At 40.9% G+C, this 18873-nt stretch overlaps 1 protein-coding gene across 1 annotated transcript; it reads left to right on the plus strand.

Annotated features, from left to right (window-relative positions):
• The first annotated feature begins 1328 nt into the window (after nt 1-1328).
• On the plus strand, nt 1329-18234 carry LOC149020717 (eukaryotic translation initiation factor 4B2-like). The gene is made up of 3 exons (XM_089148929.1): nt 1329-2728; nt 16898-17323; nt 17899-18234. Exons 1-3 carry the CDS (start codon nt 1569-1571, stop codon nt 17921-17923), a joined length of 1611 nt encoding a protein of 536 aa, XP_089005055.1. The 5' UTR covers nt 1329-1568; the 3' UTR covers nt 17924-18234.
• The last annotated feature ends 639 nt before the right edge of the window (nt 18235-18873 follow it).

Below are 18873 nucleotides of genomic sequence, written 5' to 3' on the forward strand. Positions count from 1 at the left end.
TCTGTCTGGATTGGCTCGAATTGTGAACTTTTGAAGTTTGTGTAACTTAAGTTAGTTGGGAATCAAATGTTGTGACATCATAATAGGTAGTTTTTCAAATTATGTTTAGAAAATGAGATTTGGAAGTCCATCTCTTCTACCATATGTGATGGATGGCACCACTAATACTAACTTACCAATTCGGTCGTAAATGGAGGAACCTTTAAAATTTCTTAATTTAAAATCAATTTCAAACAAAATCAAAGGATTGTCTTGAATGAAGTCATATGGAAGAAAATGCTTTTCCCCCAAAAGAATCGAAAAATTGGGCAAGTGAAGAAAAGATGATCAAGGTCTTTAGAACCATTCTAACAAATGATATAATTTGGGCTAATTGGAATATTGCTACTAATGAGAAAAACTTGTATAGGGAGGGCAAGGTTAAGGGCTCTCTAATAAATCAGTGAGTGGTAAGAATATGCTTTTAAAACAAACAAAAGAGGGCCATGGGGGAGCAAAGAAAGTTCTAGGTTGCTAAAGATTTGGAGAAAATTTTAGAGAGTAATGGTAATCAAATGGTAATGTCATGAGGGGAGGAGTTCAGATCGTTTTCTCAAACGGGGAGTGACGACTTTTGACTTTTTTTACTTGTGGATCCTACATAATTTGTGGTTGTAACGTCATCTGTCAACGCAGATGATTTACACTCATGAGAGGAGTTCTCAATGGAAGGGGAGGGTATCCTAAATTTGTATAAAATTAAGGTGGGGAGAGAGAAGCAATAACCATGGGTGATAAAGATGAGAGGAGAACCAGGGATCCTAAACTGTGCAGGGCCAAGGAGGGTGAAATCGGGCCTCCCCCGGGTGGCCCGTGGCCCCCGGCCCTTGTGGTCCCCCAAAAAAAGAAGAGGAGGGTGAAATTCGATCCGGTAATACAATTCCAATGTTTTTTTATTGATATACTAAAGAAAAAAATCAGATTTCCCAGATTACGTGACAGTCGGATGACAGGCAAGCAATCGTGAGACCGATGCAGCGCCAAAAATACATAATTAAGAATAAATATGTAAACGTTACCAAAAAAATATTAAAAATAAATTTGATTTTTAATTGGAGACTGGAGCCTGGAGGTGGGAAAAATGTTGGAAAGAATGTTAAAAGACAAAAATATAAAAAAATGAAAAAGAATGGCGGAAACCCTAGGGCAATACCGTCCATCTAAATCCCTTAAATCTAATATAATCTAATCTAATCAAACCAAAGAAGTTCTTTTAAAAGAGAGCCTTGGTGGCTTCTGGTGGATTTCATTTTTTTTTTCTTTACTCTCTCTCTCTCTCTCTCTCTCTCTCTCTCTCTCTCTCTCTCGTTATCGTTTATACTCTGAAAGAAGCTGCAACCCTCGTTCTGCGCATGTTTGCGGAGCTACGGCTCCCCTAAAGGAGCCTTCGCTCGAAATATTTTTAACTTAAAAGCGAAGCTTGGATCGGAAGAACCGTAGGTTTTGATTTTGGGTTGTTTTTGTGCTCAGGAGATTTCAGATCTGTGTACTGAGGAGGAAAAAGCGAGAGGAACATAGGGTAAAGAAGAATGTCAAAAGGTTGGGGAGTTGGCGCTTGGGCCGCGGACTCCGAGCGTGACGAAGCTGAGCGTGCCAAAGAACTCGAGAATGCTGCTGCAAACGCCAATTCTCAACTTACCAGTGCTGGTGAATCTTTGAGTTTTCCGAGTCTGAAAGAAGCCGTGGCTGCTAAGCCTAAGAAGAAAAAGATGACGCTATCTGAGTTCACCACCGGTACTTACGTTGGCCCAGGTGGAGCTAGGCGAGATAACTCCATGGAGTCTAAGGGTCTTACAACTGATGAGATGCTTCGATTGCCCACTGGCCCTAAGGAGAGGACTCCCGAGGAATTGGAGTACGGTCGTCTTGGAGGTGGGTTTCGCTCCTATGGTCGAACAGGTCCTCCTGGGCGCATGCGTGAGAGAGGCGACGATAGTGATGGTTCTTGGGGTGGTGGAGGTCGGAGATCTTTCGGGGGTTTCGATGATGAACGGAGCGCTCCACCACCTAGGTCTCAAGATTACGATCAGCCTTCTAGGGCAGACGAAGTTGATAACTGGGCATTGTCTAAAAAGTCGCTTCCTGTATCTGCCATGGATTCTGGTTCTGGGCGAAACGAACGCTACAGTTCGCTTGGTAGTGGAGGTGGGGGTCTTTCTAGGGCTGATGAAGTCGACAGTTGGGATATGGGAAAGAAGACACTGGCACCACCTCCTGCTAGATCTATGGGTTTCGGCTCAGGTTTCAGAGATTCCGCCCCCGATTCGGATCGTTGGAGCAGACGACCGCGTGATGGAGATCGTGAGCGACCACGGCTTGTCTTGGATTTACCCAGGGTTGATGTAGCTGCTAATGAGTCTACCAGAACAATCAGGCCTAACCCATTTGGTGCAGCACGTCCCAGGGAGGAGATTTTGGCTGAAAAAGGTCTCGACTGGAAAAAGTTGGATTCAGATATTGAATCTCGCAAGACTACGAGTCGACCCACAAGCTCTCAATCTAGCAGGCCTTCAAGTGCCCAATCGAGTAGGGCAGAGAGTCCTGCGCCGCAGGTTCTGGAAGCAGCACCAAGACAACGACCAAAGGTGAATCCCTTCGGGGATGCCAAGCCTCGAGAAATCTTACTGGAAGAGCAAGGCAAAGATTGGCGTAAGATTGATTTTGAACTGGAGCATCGTGGCGTTGACAGGTTCAGCCTTACTCTATTACTAGCACTGGCTCTGTTTGCATACTTATCTTACATGTCTAGATTAATTCTTCTCGTTAGAGTTGCACAAACTGCCGTTCTATTCATTTTAGTTTCAGCCTTCAGATGCTGCCTTCTATAAATAGTGGTAGTGGCCTTCCCTTTATTTTTTTTTCCAGTTTCTATAATCTATCAGGGGTGACTTTTTAAATTTAATGGAACTTCTTCTTAAATATCTTTATTTCCAATACCAACCAAACAAACCTCTGTTGTGAACTGTTCATTTATTTATTACCATTCAAATGACTAGGGTAGGAGAAGGCCTTCATATTTTTTGTTGGGCTGTTGAAAAACAGTGGGATTAGTCATCTGTCATAGTGTGGACGTTTATAAGTTACCTTAGCTAGTAGATTCCATAGTGCGATCTTACCAGGGTCTGATGCCAAACAGATGCTGAAACAGCTAGTGCTTGCACTAGACTTGTAAAGATGGAAGACTTAGGGCTCAATGGTATAAGGAATTATGGTTGTCAGCTGTGATGAGGACTAGAAGACCCGAGGCTTTTGGATGGGCTTCTTGGGTGTAACATTGCAGGTGGTCTTTTCTTTGTTTATCTGCCTTATGATAAACATTTGTTTCTCCTCTTTATGATGACTAAACATAGGATATAATATTAGCTGACCCCCCCACTGTCCACAAAAAAAAGGGGACCTCACACAAGGATGGAGGTTAAAAAATAAATTGCAAGCTTGTGAAGCTATGCTGTGATCTTGGACCCAAGGAAAAGTGTGGATGCTTAGGTGGCACTTAGAAAACTATGTAAGAAACTGACTTAGAAAGAAGAATTTCATTTGTGGTTGATGGATATATAAGAATACTGAATATACCTTGATTATGGTTCATGTGTTCTAGAATTAACTGAGATTGGTTACGGTACAAATGTGAATTAGGGAATAGTAGGAAATAAAGTGAAGATGAAAGAGGCATATGAGAATAGACAAATAGTTATTGAGGTCGCATCCATAGATCCTTAAATTCAGTGGACATAGAAAACATATTTGTCAAGAGACAAAAAACAATATGGTGGTTCTAGTTCTTCTTTAACTTAACTATTAAAGGAACTACAGTAATCCTGTTATTTTCTTGGAGAGGGATTGGTGTGAACTTTATATGTACTTTTCTCCTTTAACCCCCCCCAAAAAAAAAAGAAGGAAAAACCTTCCTTTCTTAAGTCCTTGCCTTTACAGAGATTTAACCGGATTCTTACCATTAATACGAATAGAACGATCTTCATACAATCTGATGGCATAGCCATCATAATTACATGTTTGATCTTGGTTTAATGCTTAGGTATGTTTTATCTCTATTAATGTAGTCTATTCAGCTGCGTGAAAATCACTAAAAATGGATTAGTTATGGTGCCTAGAAGATTAGGCTTTAAGATTTTTATATTGAATAGGATTAGACATTGTGTTGTTTAATAATGATGTAATAATTTTTTCCCCAAGGGGGGTGGTTTGGGTAGAGATAATAATGTAATAATTAAGTTTGGACAATGGATGATGAAGTAATAAGGGAAATGTTGCTTAGTGAGGAATGTGTCTAAAATTGACGAGCTAAAGCTACATCCTTAGAACCAGATTTGATCCCAGAAATTCCTCGCATATTTCTTGAATTAGAAACCTAAATCTACAGAATTCGTCAAGACTGCCTTTAGTTGCATTAAAATGCCCCCAATTTTTTTTTTGGGTGTGTTTACTGAATTAGAAATCCAATTCTACTTGATTCTCAAATAAACCTTACCATAATTAAATGCAGTCAGCTGTATGGATCCTCTTTTACAAGCCACTCTGATTAAAGCCATACTTATTACCGGTGCTAGGGTATTGTTGGAGAACACCCAAGATCTTGCAAGACCTCTCTTTTTCCATTTAGCGACACAAGATGATGTGCGAGATGGGATGATGTGCTTATTGCATAGGACCTCAAGTCTCAACTATTGACTTTTAACTTTGATGATTGGATTTTGATTTGAACTATGAATGTGTACATGTGTGATGTATTAGACTTGTTTGAATTTTGAACTATAAGCATTATGTATGAGTCCATGAGGTGTACAGTAGCCCATCTTAAGGCTTTTTTTCAACGAACTGTTTTCCTACTTGGGGTCCGAAGTGGAACTCATATTTATAGTATATTTTGTTCGTACATGTTAGGTCTCCATGGTGTTCAGAAGGGATGAGATAGGCTAGATAACAAGTTTCATCACTGGATGATGCCTAATTATGGGAACCCCCAACTGATCGCTAAATTAAAGGGATGAAACCACTGCAACTAGCTCTCGATGACACTCTTTGTTTTCCTTCACACACCTGGCAGCACATGCACACCCTAATCTAATGGATTCACTCTTAACTCACACACATCACAACTAAATTGCATACAGAGTTTGAAGATGAGATATAAGGGACTAATGCATTAAACTCTACCACTTTAATTGATAAAGCAAGAACAATTACAAAGATTTTCCCCCAAACTCTTCATGATGCCCCAACCGAGTGTCTTTCCCTCCCCTCAAGCAAGCTTGGCCCAAATTGAATGCTAATTGACTCCTCCCTTTGCCTATTCCCTATACCGCACTAATACATCCCCAATAACCCCCAAAATATTCTAAGTAACTACTTTCCATATAGGCCAACATGAGAGTGGCTGCTCTTCAACAGAACCCTACCACCTGTCCTTGTCCCCCCCGACATGGTTATTTTAGTACCCTACAACTACCTTACCCCTAAACCCTTAACTTTAGGGTCTCAACAATACTCCCCCCGTTAGTTTCACCTTGCCCTCGAGATGAAATTGAAGGTGAGTTCTGATAGGAAGCTTGGTCTTCACATGCTTACTCCACAACCATGCCAATTCAACATCCACAACAACAAACTTCATGAGATTCATACCCTCCCCGAACGTCCCTGGATTAGCATAAACAAGAAAATCAATGGCATCTCCACCAATTCGAAGATCCGTGAATCAAAAATTCTTTGGTTTGCTCAAGTCCCTGAGTTTGCCAAGGAATCACCATGGAGGGCTAGTTTGAAGGGCGCCGCGTAGGTATCAATCCTAGTCCCAATTCGATTAGTCCAAACCAACAACTTGACCTAAGGATGTGAACACAAAGACCTTGCCAAAACTGTAAGTGGGCCCATGAAGGATCAAAGAAGCCTCCATAAAATGGCCTAACCGTACAAGAGGGGTATTTTGGGCATATTAGCCCTTAATTTGCTCCTGAATTTAATTTAGAAAATTTAAGTCAGTTTGAATCTGGTTAGGATTTGTTTGAGCATAATATTTAGAGTTGCGTTGTTTGCTTTAGTCTTAAATTGTCTAATTAGCATGTGCTTATACGATAACTTAAAGTATGTCAGTGAGATTCCAATATAAGGGCTAGAATCTTGTAGTAATTTGATTCCTTTTCTTAAGTATTGATAAGAGTCCAATTTGAGTGCATCTCATCAGTTAAGGAGACCTAGTTTGAGTCAAAGTCTTATTTTCAAGCTATATAGCCTCTTCATGTAAGTTATTTTTCAGATTCGATGAATTTAGAATCTGAGTAAATTGCCTGAGTGTAGTACGGTTCTTAAGAGGGGGTTCCTGTTGTTGGCTTTGTTAGAGCTACTAACATAATTTCAGCATTCAAGTTTTGAAGCTTCAATCGTTCAAGTCCAACAACCATCTTCAAGTTCCCAGCAGAACCGAAGTCTTAGCCATTCCCCCACCTCCCTCCACTCCACGCAAAGACCTTCTCTACCTCCCCTGCCTTGCGCAACCTCCTCACCCCCCCAGTGTTTGACCTAGGCCACCACCCCAACCCCATCGCAACTCCCTACTGCCCCTTCAAGTCCTTGCAGCCCCAGTCCCTTCCCCAAACCCTAGAGACCCTTCCTCCTTCCCTGCAGCACCAAATCCTAACCACTTTAGGATACGTTAAGTCCCAGCCCTAAAACGCACCATTCTACCCTCTTTAGAATTGCAGAAGCCTCTAGGTTTCAGTTCCAACACCAGTTTCCCCAAAGCAGCCCTATTTTCTTTTTTCTTTTTTATTTTTTTTTTTTTGGGTACAAAGGGGCTTTATTAAGCCGGGGGGATGGGGATAATAGTATGCCTCAGCGAGAGTCGAACCCACGACCTCTTAACTAAGAGGTGTTGGTTTCAACCACTAGAACAGCTCTGCGTTGGCAAGCAGCCCTATTTTCTGGATTTTGAAATTTATGCACTTCATCTTTTTTTTTTTTGGATGAATAAAGAATCAATTAAAGATGGAAAACCAAATTACAGAGAAAGATCCCAAGAGATAGGATCAAGGAGGAGGATGAAGATGGGAGTTGAGCCCCCAAGAAACAACAATGAGCCTATTCCTTGGGGTGTCAACAACCTGGGGGGATGGGGCTAGCAGAAATTTTAGAGGATATATCAAAATAAATAGCATTCCAAATAGTGTCAATAGAGCGGGATTTGGAAGTTCAGCGACGGAGATTTTGCTCCCACCAAAGATGGTGGACTGTGGCACCAAAGACAAACATGCCAATGCGGTCACAAATAGAGGAACCTGAAAAGTTACTCAATACCCAAGACCAGTCTTGGCTAAACCCAGAGGAACAACGGGAGAGGCCAAATTTTGAGAAGACTGCAGAATTTTGAGAAGTTCTAGAAAAATCATAAAAACCTAAACTTCAGCCCCTATAGCTCTGAAACAGTTTTTGAACTGCAGAATAGTCACTTCATTAGCTCTAAACTGAAGGATGGCAACCTAATTCCCCAAACCTCCTAACCTTGGCCAAAACAGTTCTAACCCTAATTCTGTGTTTGAGTTCAAGTTTCAAACTGAGCTTTAATCTTCGTAGAATTCAGATCTGAAGTTCATAATCAGCTGGCTTGGTTTGTTTAAAGGAACCCTAGAAAACCCCTCTCACCTTTGCTGGAATTTCCTGGGCAGTGACATTGGGAAATCACAAGTTTATCCCTAACCTAGATTTGTGGTTTCATCACCTAACTTCATACTCAAGCCAAGTGATGCAGAATTGAAGACATATTTACAAAAGAAGAATCCCATTGAGTCAGGCCCATCAAAGGCCTGAAGCTGTCACTTGAATCAGCCCATGGCTTTTATGGGCTAGGACTATTTTAGTGGGTTAAAGTTGGCCCACTTAAGTTGAACTTCATAGTCAGACCTAAGCCCAAGTCTAGTTTTTGAAAAGTCAATAAAAGGGGCTATAGTTTGAAAATAAAAGAACTCATTGTCAAAAGAGTTTTCCTTTGTCAAAGAGGTAGGTAGTAGTTGAGTTATTAATAGGTAGTTGATGTTAGCTAGTGGTTGGATGTTACCATTAATGTTTATGTCTCTTTAGAATGCTATATAAAAAAGAGACTTGTGTAATAGGTGAAGACAGAACTCATCTATTGAAATCAAATTACTTTGTTAGCATTCCTTCTCTATGTAGACTCCTTGTGTTTGATCAAGGTAGGTTGGTGTTTGATCCAATCGACCTACCTTGCGGTGTGAAGCCCTGGTGTTATATTGGTATTTTCAATTCCCTTATATTGTCCTTTCAATTTCTTCATCATAGTTCTACCCATGTTTTGAAGATCTATTTAGCCCGTTTTGTTATGCTATTATCCTTATAAAACCACTCTAGTTTCAACCCTCTTTTACATCTAAATTTTGTTTCATCTTAAGTCTATCAAATCTGAACTTGATTCCCTGTGAAAGGTCCTATTTGGCTACTGTTTTGTTCAATCAAATACAATACTACATTATTTTGGTATAAGAGCTATGACAGGGAGTGAAACTTTTGGATTGGATACTGACCTTATGGCAACAATGGTGGGGATGTTGCAACAATTGAGCAACCAAATCACTGCAAACCAGAAGCAAATGGACGAGAGGTTCTCAGAAATGGAAGCTAGAGTTGCTGCCTTTACACGTGTTCCTCACCCTCCACTTGGTGAAGAATTCCATCCAGCTCATTTTGTAGCCAATTTTTTTGCTCGGAGAAATATGGGGAGAGGACCCCAAAGGATTCCAGTCGTGCAACCAACTTTTGAGGAGCACCTACGAAGTTATTTTGCTGGAGAACAACCTACATTCAATAAGCATGTTGGTGACTCTCACAGGGTTAAGCTTGAACTCAAAGAATACTCGGGTAAGCATGATCCTCAAGTCTTTTTTGATTGGTTGGCAGCATTGGATGACTATTTTGATTGGTATGAACTATCGGAGGTACGAAAGATGAAGTTAGCACGTACCAAGCTAGTTGGAGCTGCACGTGAATGGTGGAGAACTCGTGAATATGAATTGAAAGATCATGGTAGAGTTCTTACTACATGGGAGGAAATGAAGGAAGAATTGAGAGAAAAGTACTTGTCATTTACTTTTCGATTGCGACTACAAGACAAGTTAAATTCTCTTCGTCAAGGGAACCTGTCAATTGCAGAATATATGGAACAATTTGACTCTCGTTCTTCTCGTATAGGAATTCAAGAGAGGGAGATCCAAATCTTGTCACGTTTCAGATTGGGGTTACGGCCTGAAATCAATAGGGCCATTGGAGTTGTGGATGTAGAGAATGTGCGGGATTGTTTTGAACAGGTCCTACGTGCAAAAGAATTATTGGCATCCTACAACAAAAGATTTGGATACCAAGCCGGGGAGGCTAGGTGAAATTTTCCAGCACCAAAACCTACAACAACAACCCCAACCCACATTTCCTACTTGACAAGATAAAGGCAAGGCTCCTATGACTAGTGGCAACCAAGCACAATGTTTTCACTAGAGGTTGGACATTATGCTAAATGTTGCCCACACCATCAAAATATTAATGTTGTTGCTGAGATAGAAAAGTCAGCAGAGGAAGAAGATCTTGATCTATTCCCATACCCGTTGGATGATGGCAACTATGTCGGAGCTGCATATGATGAGGATGATGCGTATGGCATTCATATAGTAAGCCGCATCTTGGTGGCGCAATTGTATCTTCTACAGCTGTATGAAGTCCGGAGATAATACCGCTTTGGTGATAGTTGACAGTGGGAGCTGCGTCAACGTTACTTCAGACACCTTTGCGAAGAAAGCAAACTTGAAGGTGGAGAAGCACCCTCAACCATATTGGGTATCCTTGCTGAATGGGAATACTCTGGAGGTAAATCAATGATGTTCCGTACCACTGAAGCTCCATCGTTATGAGGAAGAAGTATGGTGTGATGTAATCCCTATGCATCTTACTGATGTTCTGTTTGGTTGACCATGGATGTATGATAATGATGTTATGGTCGGAAGGAAGAAAAACCAATGTGTATTCAAGTTCAAAGGACTTCACACTGTCCTCCACCCAGTCAATGTCCCATCTGAAATGTGTTAGCGGAGGTCCTTGAGGACTAACCAAAAGGGGACCAATGAAGCACAAAAGTTGTTGTCCATACCACAAAAGAAGCTGTTGGATGTTCCTCACAAGGAGTTCATTCACACTAGCCATGATACAGGGTTGGCTCATGTTACAAGGGAAGTCACGCCTCCACTTGAGGTGACAATCCCTCCACCCATCAAAGAGTTACTTTCTGATTTTTCTGATGTGGTTCCTGATGAGTTGCCTAATGAGCTACCTCCTATGCGCGATATTCAACATGCCATTGATTTGGTACCGGGTTCAGTGTTACCAAACCTACCGGCTTATCGCCTTAGCCCAATAGAGCATAATGAACTCAAAAGACAGGTGAATGAGTTATTACATAAAGGATTCATTAAGGAGAGCTTAAGTCCATGTGCTGTATTAGCATTACTGACTCCAAAGAAGGATGGCTCATGGCGCACGTGTATGGACAATAGAGCAATCAACAAGATTCCAGTCAAGTATAGGTTTCCTACACCACGGCTTGATGACATGTTAGACATGCTATTCGGGGCTAAGATCTTTTCTAAATTGGATGTTAGAAGTGGCTATCATTAGATTCGTATTCGGCTTGGAGACGAGTGGAAGACTACTTTCAAGACCAAGGATGGACTATTTGAATGGAAAGTCATGCCTTTTGGTTTGACGAATGCACCTAGTACATTCACGAGGGTGATGCCATAGGCACTCGTCCTTTTATTGGTTGATTTTTGGTCGTATACTTTGATGATATATTGATCTACATCAAGCATCCAGATGATCACATCGATCATCTACGACAAGTGTTGAGATTGCTTCGCCTTGAGAAGCTGTACATCAATCTCAAGAAATGCTCATTTATGCTGCCAAAGGTTGTGTTCCTTGGTTTTATTGTCTCATCACAAGGGGTTGAAGCTGATCCAGAGAAGATAAAAAGTATAACAGATTGGGCTACACCAAAGACAATCACCAAGGTTCGTAGTTTTCATGGACTTGCATCGTTTTATAGGAGATTCATTTGGAATTTTAGTGCAGTTATGGCATCTATTACTGAGTGTTTGAAGCAAGGCAAAGGTGAGTTCAAGTGGACAGCAGCGGTAATCAAAGCCTTTCATCTTATCAAGCAAAAGATGATAGAGGCTCCAATACTTTGCTTGCCAGATTATGACCGTATATTTGAGGTAGCAACTGATGCCTCACATATTGGTCTAGGAGGTGTATTGATGCAAGGAGGGCACCCTATCGCTTTCTATAGCGAGAAACTCAATGATGCCAAGTGACGCTATTCGACATATGATCTAGAGCTGTATGATGTTGTCCATGTGTTACGCCATTGGAGACATTATCTCATCGGCAAAGAGTTCATTCTCTATACCGATCATGAGGCCCTCAAGTATTTACATTCACAGAAGTCGATTAGCAACAGGCATGCTAAATGGGTTGTTTATCTACAAGAGTTTGTGTTCACAATAAAGTACAAAGCAGGAAAGGAGAATACAGTGGTTGATGCATTGAGCCGAAAAGTACTTACTCTTAGCACATTCTTAACACATGCAGTTAGCATTGATCAGATACGTGATGAGTACGCATCTGACGAAGATTTCAGCATGCCATACAAGGAGTTAGAACAAGGTAGGCAGCATCATAAATACTCACTTCACAATGAGTATTTGTTTTTGGGAACTCGGTTATGCATTCCAAATTCCTCCCTATGACATCAAATCATACGAGAGTTGCATGGCGGAGGTTTGAGAGGTCACTTTGGCACGGATAAGACTATCATACAAGTTACCGATCAGTATTATTGGCCTCATATTGCAAAGGATGTTGATAATGTAATCAAGAGATGCCGAGTCTGTCAGCTAGCTAAGGGAACCAAACAAAATACAGGTTTGTACTCAACATTACCAGTTCCTTATGCACCTTGGATTGATATTAGTATGGATTTCGTACTTGGGCTACCCTCAATAGAAGAGCGATATGACTCCATCATGGTTGTGGTTGATCGTTTCTTAAAGATGGCTCACTTTATACCATGTCGCAAGACCTTTGATGCATCTCACATTGCAAAGATATTCTTTAAGAAGGTTGTACGACTACATGGGTTACCAAGTAGCATTGTCTCAGATCATGACGTCAAGTTCATGAGCTACTTTTGGAAGACATTGTGGCTAAAAACTAACACAAAGTTACAGTTTTCAACCGCATTCCATCCACAAATTGACGGGCAGACAGAGGTGGTGAATTGAAGCTTGGGAAACTTATTGAGGTGTTTGGTTCGTGACTATGAGAAGACATGACCGTCCATACTTGACATAGCTGAGTTTGCTTACAACAACTCAGTTAATCGTACGACAGGTCGTGCTCCTTTTGAGATTCTACTTGGAGTTCAACCCGACGGCCTATAGACCTCATTTCACTACCACCACAAGCACGCGTGAGTATTGAGGCTGACGAGTTTCTGCGCCATATCACAGAGGTACATGTTGATGTGCGTCGAAGAATAGCTCTCAGCAATGATGTCTACAAGGCTACAACAGATCGTCATCGATGATATGTGGAGTTTCAACTGGGAGACATGGTGATGGTTCGTGTCAACCCAAAAAGGTTCCAACATGGGGTCAACAACAAACTTCATCCAAAGAAGATGGGTCCATACAAGGTGCTGAAACGCATTGGACCAAATGCTTATGTACTCGAGCTACCAGAAGAAATGAACATAAGCAATGTCTACAACGTGCCGACTTACATTTATGTAGGACACCACTCTGATGATGGAGACACTGAACAAATGTTGAGGCTGCCCCAACTCAAGCCACCAATCACTGACATTATTGAGGAGGTTTTGGATGACTCTTACAAAAGCACTCGTCGTGGCATTGGATTCCATGCTTTCCTCATCAAATGGAAGAATCGTCCACGACATGATAGTACTTGGATTCATGCTGATGATTTCAAGAAACTCGATCTCAATTTGTATGAACGTTACATATTATTCATTCATTCATCGGAGACGAATGTTTTCAAGTTGGGAAGATTTGATGCAGAATTGAAGACATATTTACAAAAGAAGAAGCCCATTGAGTTAGGCCCATCAAAGGCTTAAAGCCTGTCACTGAATCAGCCCATGGCTTTCATGGGCTAGGATTGTTTGAGTGGGTTAAAGTTGGCCCTCTTAAGTTGAACTTCATACTAGACCTAAGCCCAAGTCTAGTTTTTAAAAAGTCAGTAAAAAGGGCTATGGTTTGAAAATAAAAGAACTCATTATCAAAGGAGTTTTCCTTTGTCAAAGAGGTAGGTAGTAGTTGAGTTATTAATAAGTAGGTGATGTTAGCTAATGGTTGGATGTTACCATTAATGTTTATGTATCTTTAGAATGCTATATAAAAAAGAGACTTGTGTAAGAGGTGAAGATAAAACTCATCTATTGAAATCAAATTGCTTTGTTAGCATTCCTTCTCTATGGAGACTCCTTGTGTTTGATCAAACCAAGTTGGTGTTCGATCCAATCGACCCACCTTGCAGTGTGAAGCCCGGGTGTTATATTGTTATTTTCAATTCCCTCATATTGTCCTTTCAATTTCTTCATCATAGTTCTACCCCTGTTTTGAAGATCTATTTAGCCCATTTTGTTATGTTATTATCCTTATAAAACCACTCTAGTTTCAGCCCTCTTTCACATCTAAATTTTGTTTCATCTTAAGTCTATCAAATCTGAACTTGATTCCCTATGAGAGGTCCTATTTGGCTACTGTTTTGATCAATCAAATACAATACTACATTACCAAGTTGCAAGAGCCTTTGTCTTCCCAAGCGGCAGCACTTGTAGGAGGTCGACAGAATAGCCACTCCATTGGTCATCTCTGGATAGACAGATCTGGATCAAGATTCGGATGGAGAATTCTATTGCGGCAATTTGCTTAACTTTTGCTTTGTCTGTTGCTGCGATTATGACTAGGACTCCCTACTTTTTGAGTAGAAATGACTTCTAGCAATTCCATGGATGCCACCACCACGAAGGAACACCTGAGTGAAACAAACACCACTTGCTTGGTGTATATGATCTTAATATTTGACCCTGACTAATTGAACCAATCATACCTTTCATTCATTGCTACTGCAAATAGTGCCCCTGCATATGGTACCAGAATAATGAGTGGGGAAGACAACGACCAATCGGTTTTTGATTCAGTTGAACTATTGTTGGATTGGTGCCCAAATTGGTCTTCAATGTAGCTGTGCTGGTTGGCCCCAAATCAATAAATTGATGGGTAATTTAGTGATTGGTTGGGCTTCGGGTTAGTGGGATGGGCTGGTGCCATGGAGGTTTGTTAGGATACTTGTTGGTTCGGTTTGTGGTGGCCGCTTGGGCTTTAGGTCAATACAAAGAGGGCCTGGCTTGAGCCTATATAATGTGATTTTGGGGCCTCACATCTTAAGCCTAACCTACTAACTGACCCAGGAAAGATGGAGCGAGCGCCCGAGTCCCTTCTCTAGTTTCTTTTGTAGGTGTGGTGAGAAGCAACTCTCATAGCCAATCAAGCGCTTTTAGCCACTAATCAGGTCCTTTTCTTTATTTCACACGTTGTCCTTGCAATCCCTCTCATTAGGATTGACCACATTGTCAATTATGTGGTTATCCAAATCCAAATTTAGCTTTGTCTCCTTCCCAATACCAAAATCAATTTGTAGGCTTCCTTGAAGCTTGTCCAGTTAATCTCGGGCCGATACTTCTTGGAGACCCACTGTAGGGCTTCTGCTTCTAGATATTGGATTGCCACTCCAACTGTTGCTCATCCTCAATCTAGTGTTCCCAATAGAAGACCATGATTTCCATCAGCCATGTCTGTGTCTCCCTTTGTTGGAAAATAGAGACAATTTGATAGCCATATTGCTTCCCTTGTATTGTAGACGCGCTCTGATACTAGTTCATAGGAGCCCTTAATCAATCCCTAAGTTAAAGGGATGAAACCCCTGCAACTAGCTCTCAGTGGCACTCTTTGGTTTCCTTGACACATCTAGCGTGCATAACCTCAATCCCCCCCCCCCCCACACACACACACAAAAAAAAAAAGAAAGAGAGAGAAAGAAACCTAGGTTATTTTGATTCCTAGAAGGCTGCAACTCCCCTGCACCCTCAGGGTCTTAACACATAATATCCCTCTAGTTGGAGTCTTGAGGGGGAAGGGGGTTTCCAGCAAGTCAGTGAGATATCGGCAAAGATCGTGAACTCTTTTTTTTTGAGTTGGTGAGATGACACCTCCTCGAGATTGGGGTCTTGAAGCATGTGCTAGGCTACATGTCTTCCTTGCTTACTTTTTCTAGTTAGGCCTAGATTGGTAGGAGATCAACTAGAAGCCAATTTACTAGTAATCTTCTATCAACAGGCTGTTTGAATGGGTTCAAAGGCTAGGATTAATTCAATGTTAGGATTTGATTGCAGGGTATGTTCATTAGGTACTGGGGAATGTACCAGTGAAGGTTGGAGTTTTGTGGGTAAAATTTGGATGGTAAATTTGGTGTTTCAGCAAAATTAGGGCTTTTCTTCAATTTAAAAAATAAAATTGAAAAAAATGAAATTCTAAGGTTTTGCGTGGTCAGAATGCAACCAAATTTGAATGGTTTTGTTAGCTTGGGTTGACTGAACTTATGATACGAAAACCATTTTGACTTCGTGCCAAGTTCGTCAGCATCACTGAACCTGTGACCACCTGTTCCCTCCCTACAACAGAAGCAAAAGCAAAACCAGAGAGGAAATGAAGGAAAATGGGTGGAATATATGAAAGTAAATATGATATCAAAAGAGGTAGTGAAAGAAAAAGGTGGAATATATGACTAGGAGGTGATTAATATGAGCAGTGTGTTATGACTTGTGATGTTCAGGAAAGATTGCTCACTTTTGTTCTGTTTGTCTTTTGCCCCTCTATACTAAATATGATCTTGGTGGCAGTTTCTCAGCATGAGTTGATGATTTCAATTCTAATACTGATGGTGTCTAAGATGTGCCCAGATACAAGACAAACAGGAGACAACTACTTTCCAAAATCCATAGTGAAGATATATATATATGCAAGTATCTTAAAAACTACTTTCCAAAATCCATAGTGAAGATATAGATGCAAGTATCTTATCCGGTATTGTCAATTTCATGCTTTAAGTTGTTGGTTTTCTAAATTGTCATTTTTAACATCTCTATCTTCCTAGATGGTGTTGAACTTATTAGTCCAAGGTTCCGATTAATATATCTTAGAAATTCCATGTGTTTGTCCAGTTGAGATAACTATTTATACTGAATGACTTGGGAAGCTATATACTAGGAGTATTCTTGTAATATCCAGTAGCAGTGATCATTCTGGTATTTTCTTTTGATTCTAAGATTTGGATTGAAATATTTTATAAAATACAATGTTGTGGTCCCTAAACAAAAACAGAATTTAGGACCAGGACTTTTATTTACATTTTTGTTGGTTAATGACTCTTTTATGTACAGGATAAAATGTTTTGGTAATCAACTTTATTTATTGGCAAGTGCTGCCTGATCCAAACCTTAAATCACCTCCCCCGTACCCAACCCCAACACAAAAAAGTTTCAAGAGAATAAAATGTTTCAGCATATAAGAAGCAAAATTACTTGATAAAAGAAAGAAATTAAGCTAGCAACTCACTTGGTTGTTGGTTCACATTGGGGTTACGTGGAACATAGATTACTTCTCCCTGTAATACATGCTTCAGGTGATGTCTGGTTATGTTTCAGGCCAGAGACAGATGAGGAGAAGATGCTGAAGGAAGAAATAGAGCAACTAAGGAGGGAACTGGAGAAGGGAGCTGCAGTAAATTCAAATGGAGGAACTCTGGAATCTGGTGGAGAGCAATCTAGTCTACATGAGCTGATATCGAGTAAGGAAAAGGACCTGGAACTTCTGATCCATGAATTGGATGCTAAAGTGAAGTTTGGCCAGAAAGCCCTTGAGAGGCCTGGGTCTGGGGCAGGCAGGGTCACTGGCTATCCTGAGAGGCCCTCATCTCAGTCTGGGTTGTCGGAGGACCATAGAAGAATGGAATTCATGGAGAGGCCTCGGTCTCGTGGCACAGGAGATGCGTGGGCCAGGCCTGGAGAAGAAAGGAGAGCATTTCAGGGTGGCAGGGAAAGAGGATTTCTCGGCAATAGAGACATTGACAGGTATGATGGTTTTAAGTTGGATTCTAGGTTCAAAGATTGTGGATTGTTTACATGTAGTTTAGGCCTAATTGAAATAAGGAGCAAACTAGTTTTGCTTATGTCAGTATTTCTGAAAAGTCGGTTAAAAAGAAGAAAAAGGGGAAGGGAATAACTTATGATCATATTTGCAACAAATGCATTGCAATCCATCCAGCCTGCCATGTGGTGGCTCAGATGGGGCTGAAATTTTATGGACATCTTGAGGTCATTTCTTCATATGTCGTATATCGGCTTGGCTGGGTTTGACCACATGTAAAAGTAATGCAATAAAACTTACAAAAGAGTAGGAAATAGACCACAACAGGGTTTGCATGGACATGGGAGTATGCCATTGCGGGGAATGGTAAACCATTGAATTTTTGGGCGAGCTGAACATGCTCCCTTCTCTCTCTCTCTGTGTACATGGCTTGGTTGTGGCCTTAAATATGACATCTTGTCTTCTGGTAACCTGGCCGTGTATCTCTGTACATCCTGTGTCTTTTGCTTTGTATTATATCAAACGCTGATCTGCTTTTTGCCTCTTTGTTGTTTGGCAGGCCAAAGTCTAGGGAGAGATGGTGAAAAGTCAATTTGTGTGGATTCATTGAGGAGTTTTTTTTTGGGGTTGTCACCAAGACAGAATAATGTTATTTTTGTTTTTCTTTCATGTTTTACAGTTAAGTTGGCCGTGAAATATAGCGGAAAATCGTGGATAACTTATTGTTACGGGTGTAAAATTGCCATTTTTTCCCAGGCCTTTGTTTTTTCGTAGATCCATTCACCCCTAAAATGTAATCCCAGTAAACTGTCATGGGACGACGGTCATCGTTGAGCTGCTGCGGTAGTTCTGGTTTTTTCCAATACACTATGCAACTAATCAGTTTTGATTACTATGTTGATGTTCTGATGCTCATGGTAACGTTGGAATGTTGTTTTTGTTACAGTTGCTACCTTGCCAAAGTTGGGTAGGAAGATTATGTAAATATTCCAGGTCTTTTGTATTTTGATTACAATAGGCTATTCAGGCGTATTGGGCCACCACTGGTTTGTTATATCGTGTTTGCAAGAAATCTGTGAAGAGACTAAAGGAGCAAGTTTTCCATTTCTGCAGCATCAACTGCACGATGCCGAAGATTGTCTGGACTCATAAAAGAGCCTTCAGGCATATGCTGATATTGTGTGGCGAAGCTGCAAACGGTACCCTTCAGGCAGATTGCTGCAATGGCCCGAGAAAGATCCAAAAGCCGGAATTGAATTTCAGATGTCTTGTTCTCTGATATTGAGGATGAACGGTGTACTCGACACTCCATAGCCCATTCTGGTGATGAGCTTAATTTGGACGTTTCCGTAACTGAATTGCGTATTGCGTATTTTGACATTAGGCATTCTCTGATGTAATATATTCCTCTTGTAGCTTGCCGATCCGATGGCAGATATAAATATTATGAAAGGGTTTCCAATTCTTCTTGCATGAACAATGCCTGTAAATGCATATTGTAGCAACTGAGATTCTATGAATTGCCGTGTTTTGC

This window comes from Hakea prostrata, chromosome 3 (genome assembly GCF_041222555.1).
Source record: "Hakea prostrata isolate BN-2017 chromosome 3, UWA_Hpros_2, whole genome shotgun sequence".
Lineage (NCBI taxonomy): Eukaryota > Viridiplantae > Streptophyta > Magnoliopsida > Proteales > Proteaceae > Hakea > Hakea prostrata.

Bases quoted from the DNA above. Each gene is read 5' to 3' on its own strand.
- LOC149020717 (XM_089148929.1), top strand. From the start codon at position 1,569: ATGTCAAAAGGTTGGGGAGTTGGCGCTTGGGCCGCGGACTCCGAGCGT. The intron at 2,729-16,897 runs GTTCAGCCTTAC...GTTATGTTTCAG, and splicing joins GAGCATCGTGGCGTTGACAG to GCCAGAGACAGATGAGGAGA. The intron at 17,324-17,898 runs GTATGATGGTTT...GTTGTTTGGCAG, and splicing joins GGCAATAGAGACATTGACAG to GCCAAAGTCTAGGGAGAGAT.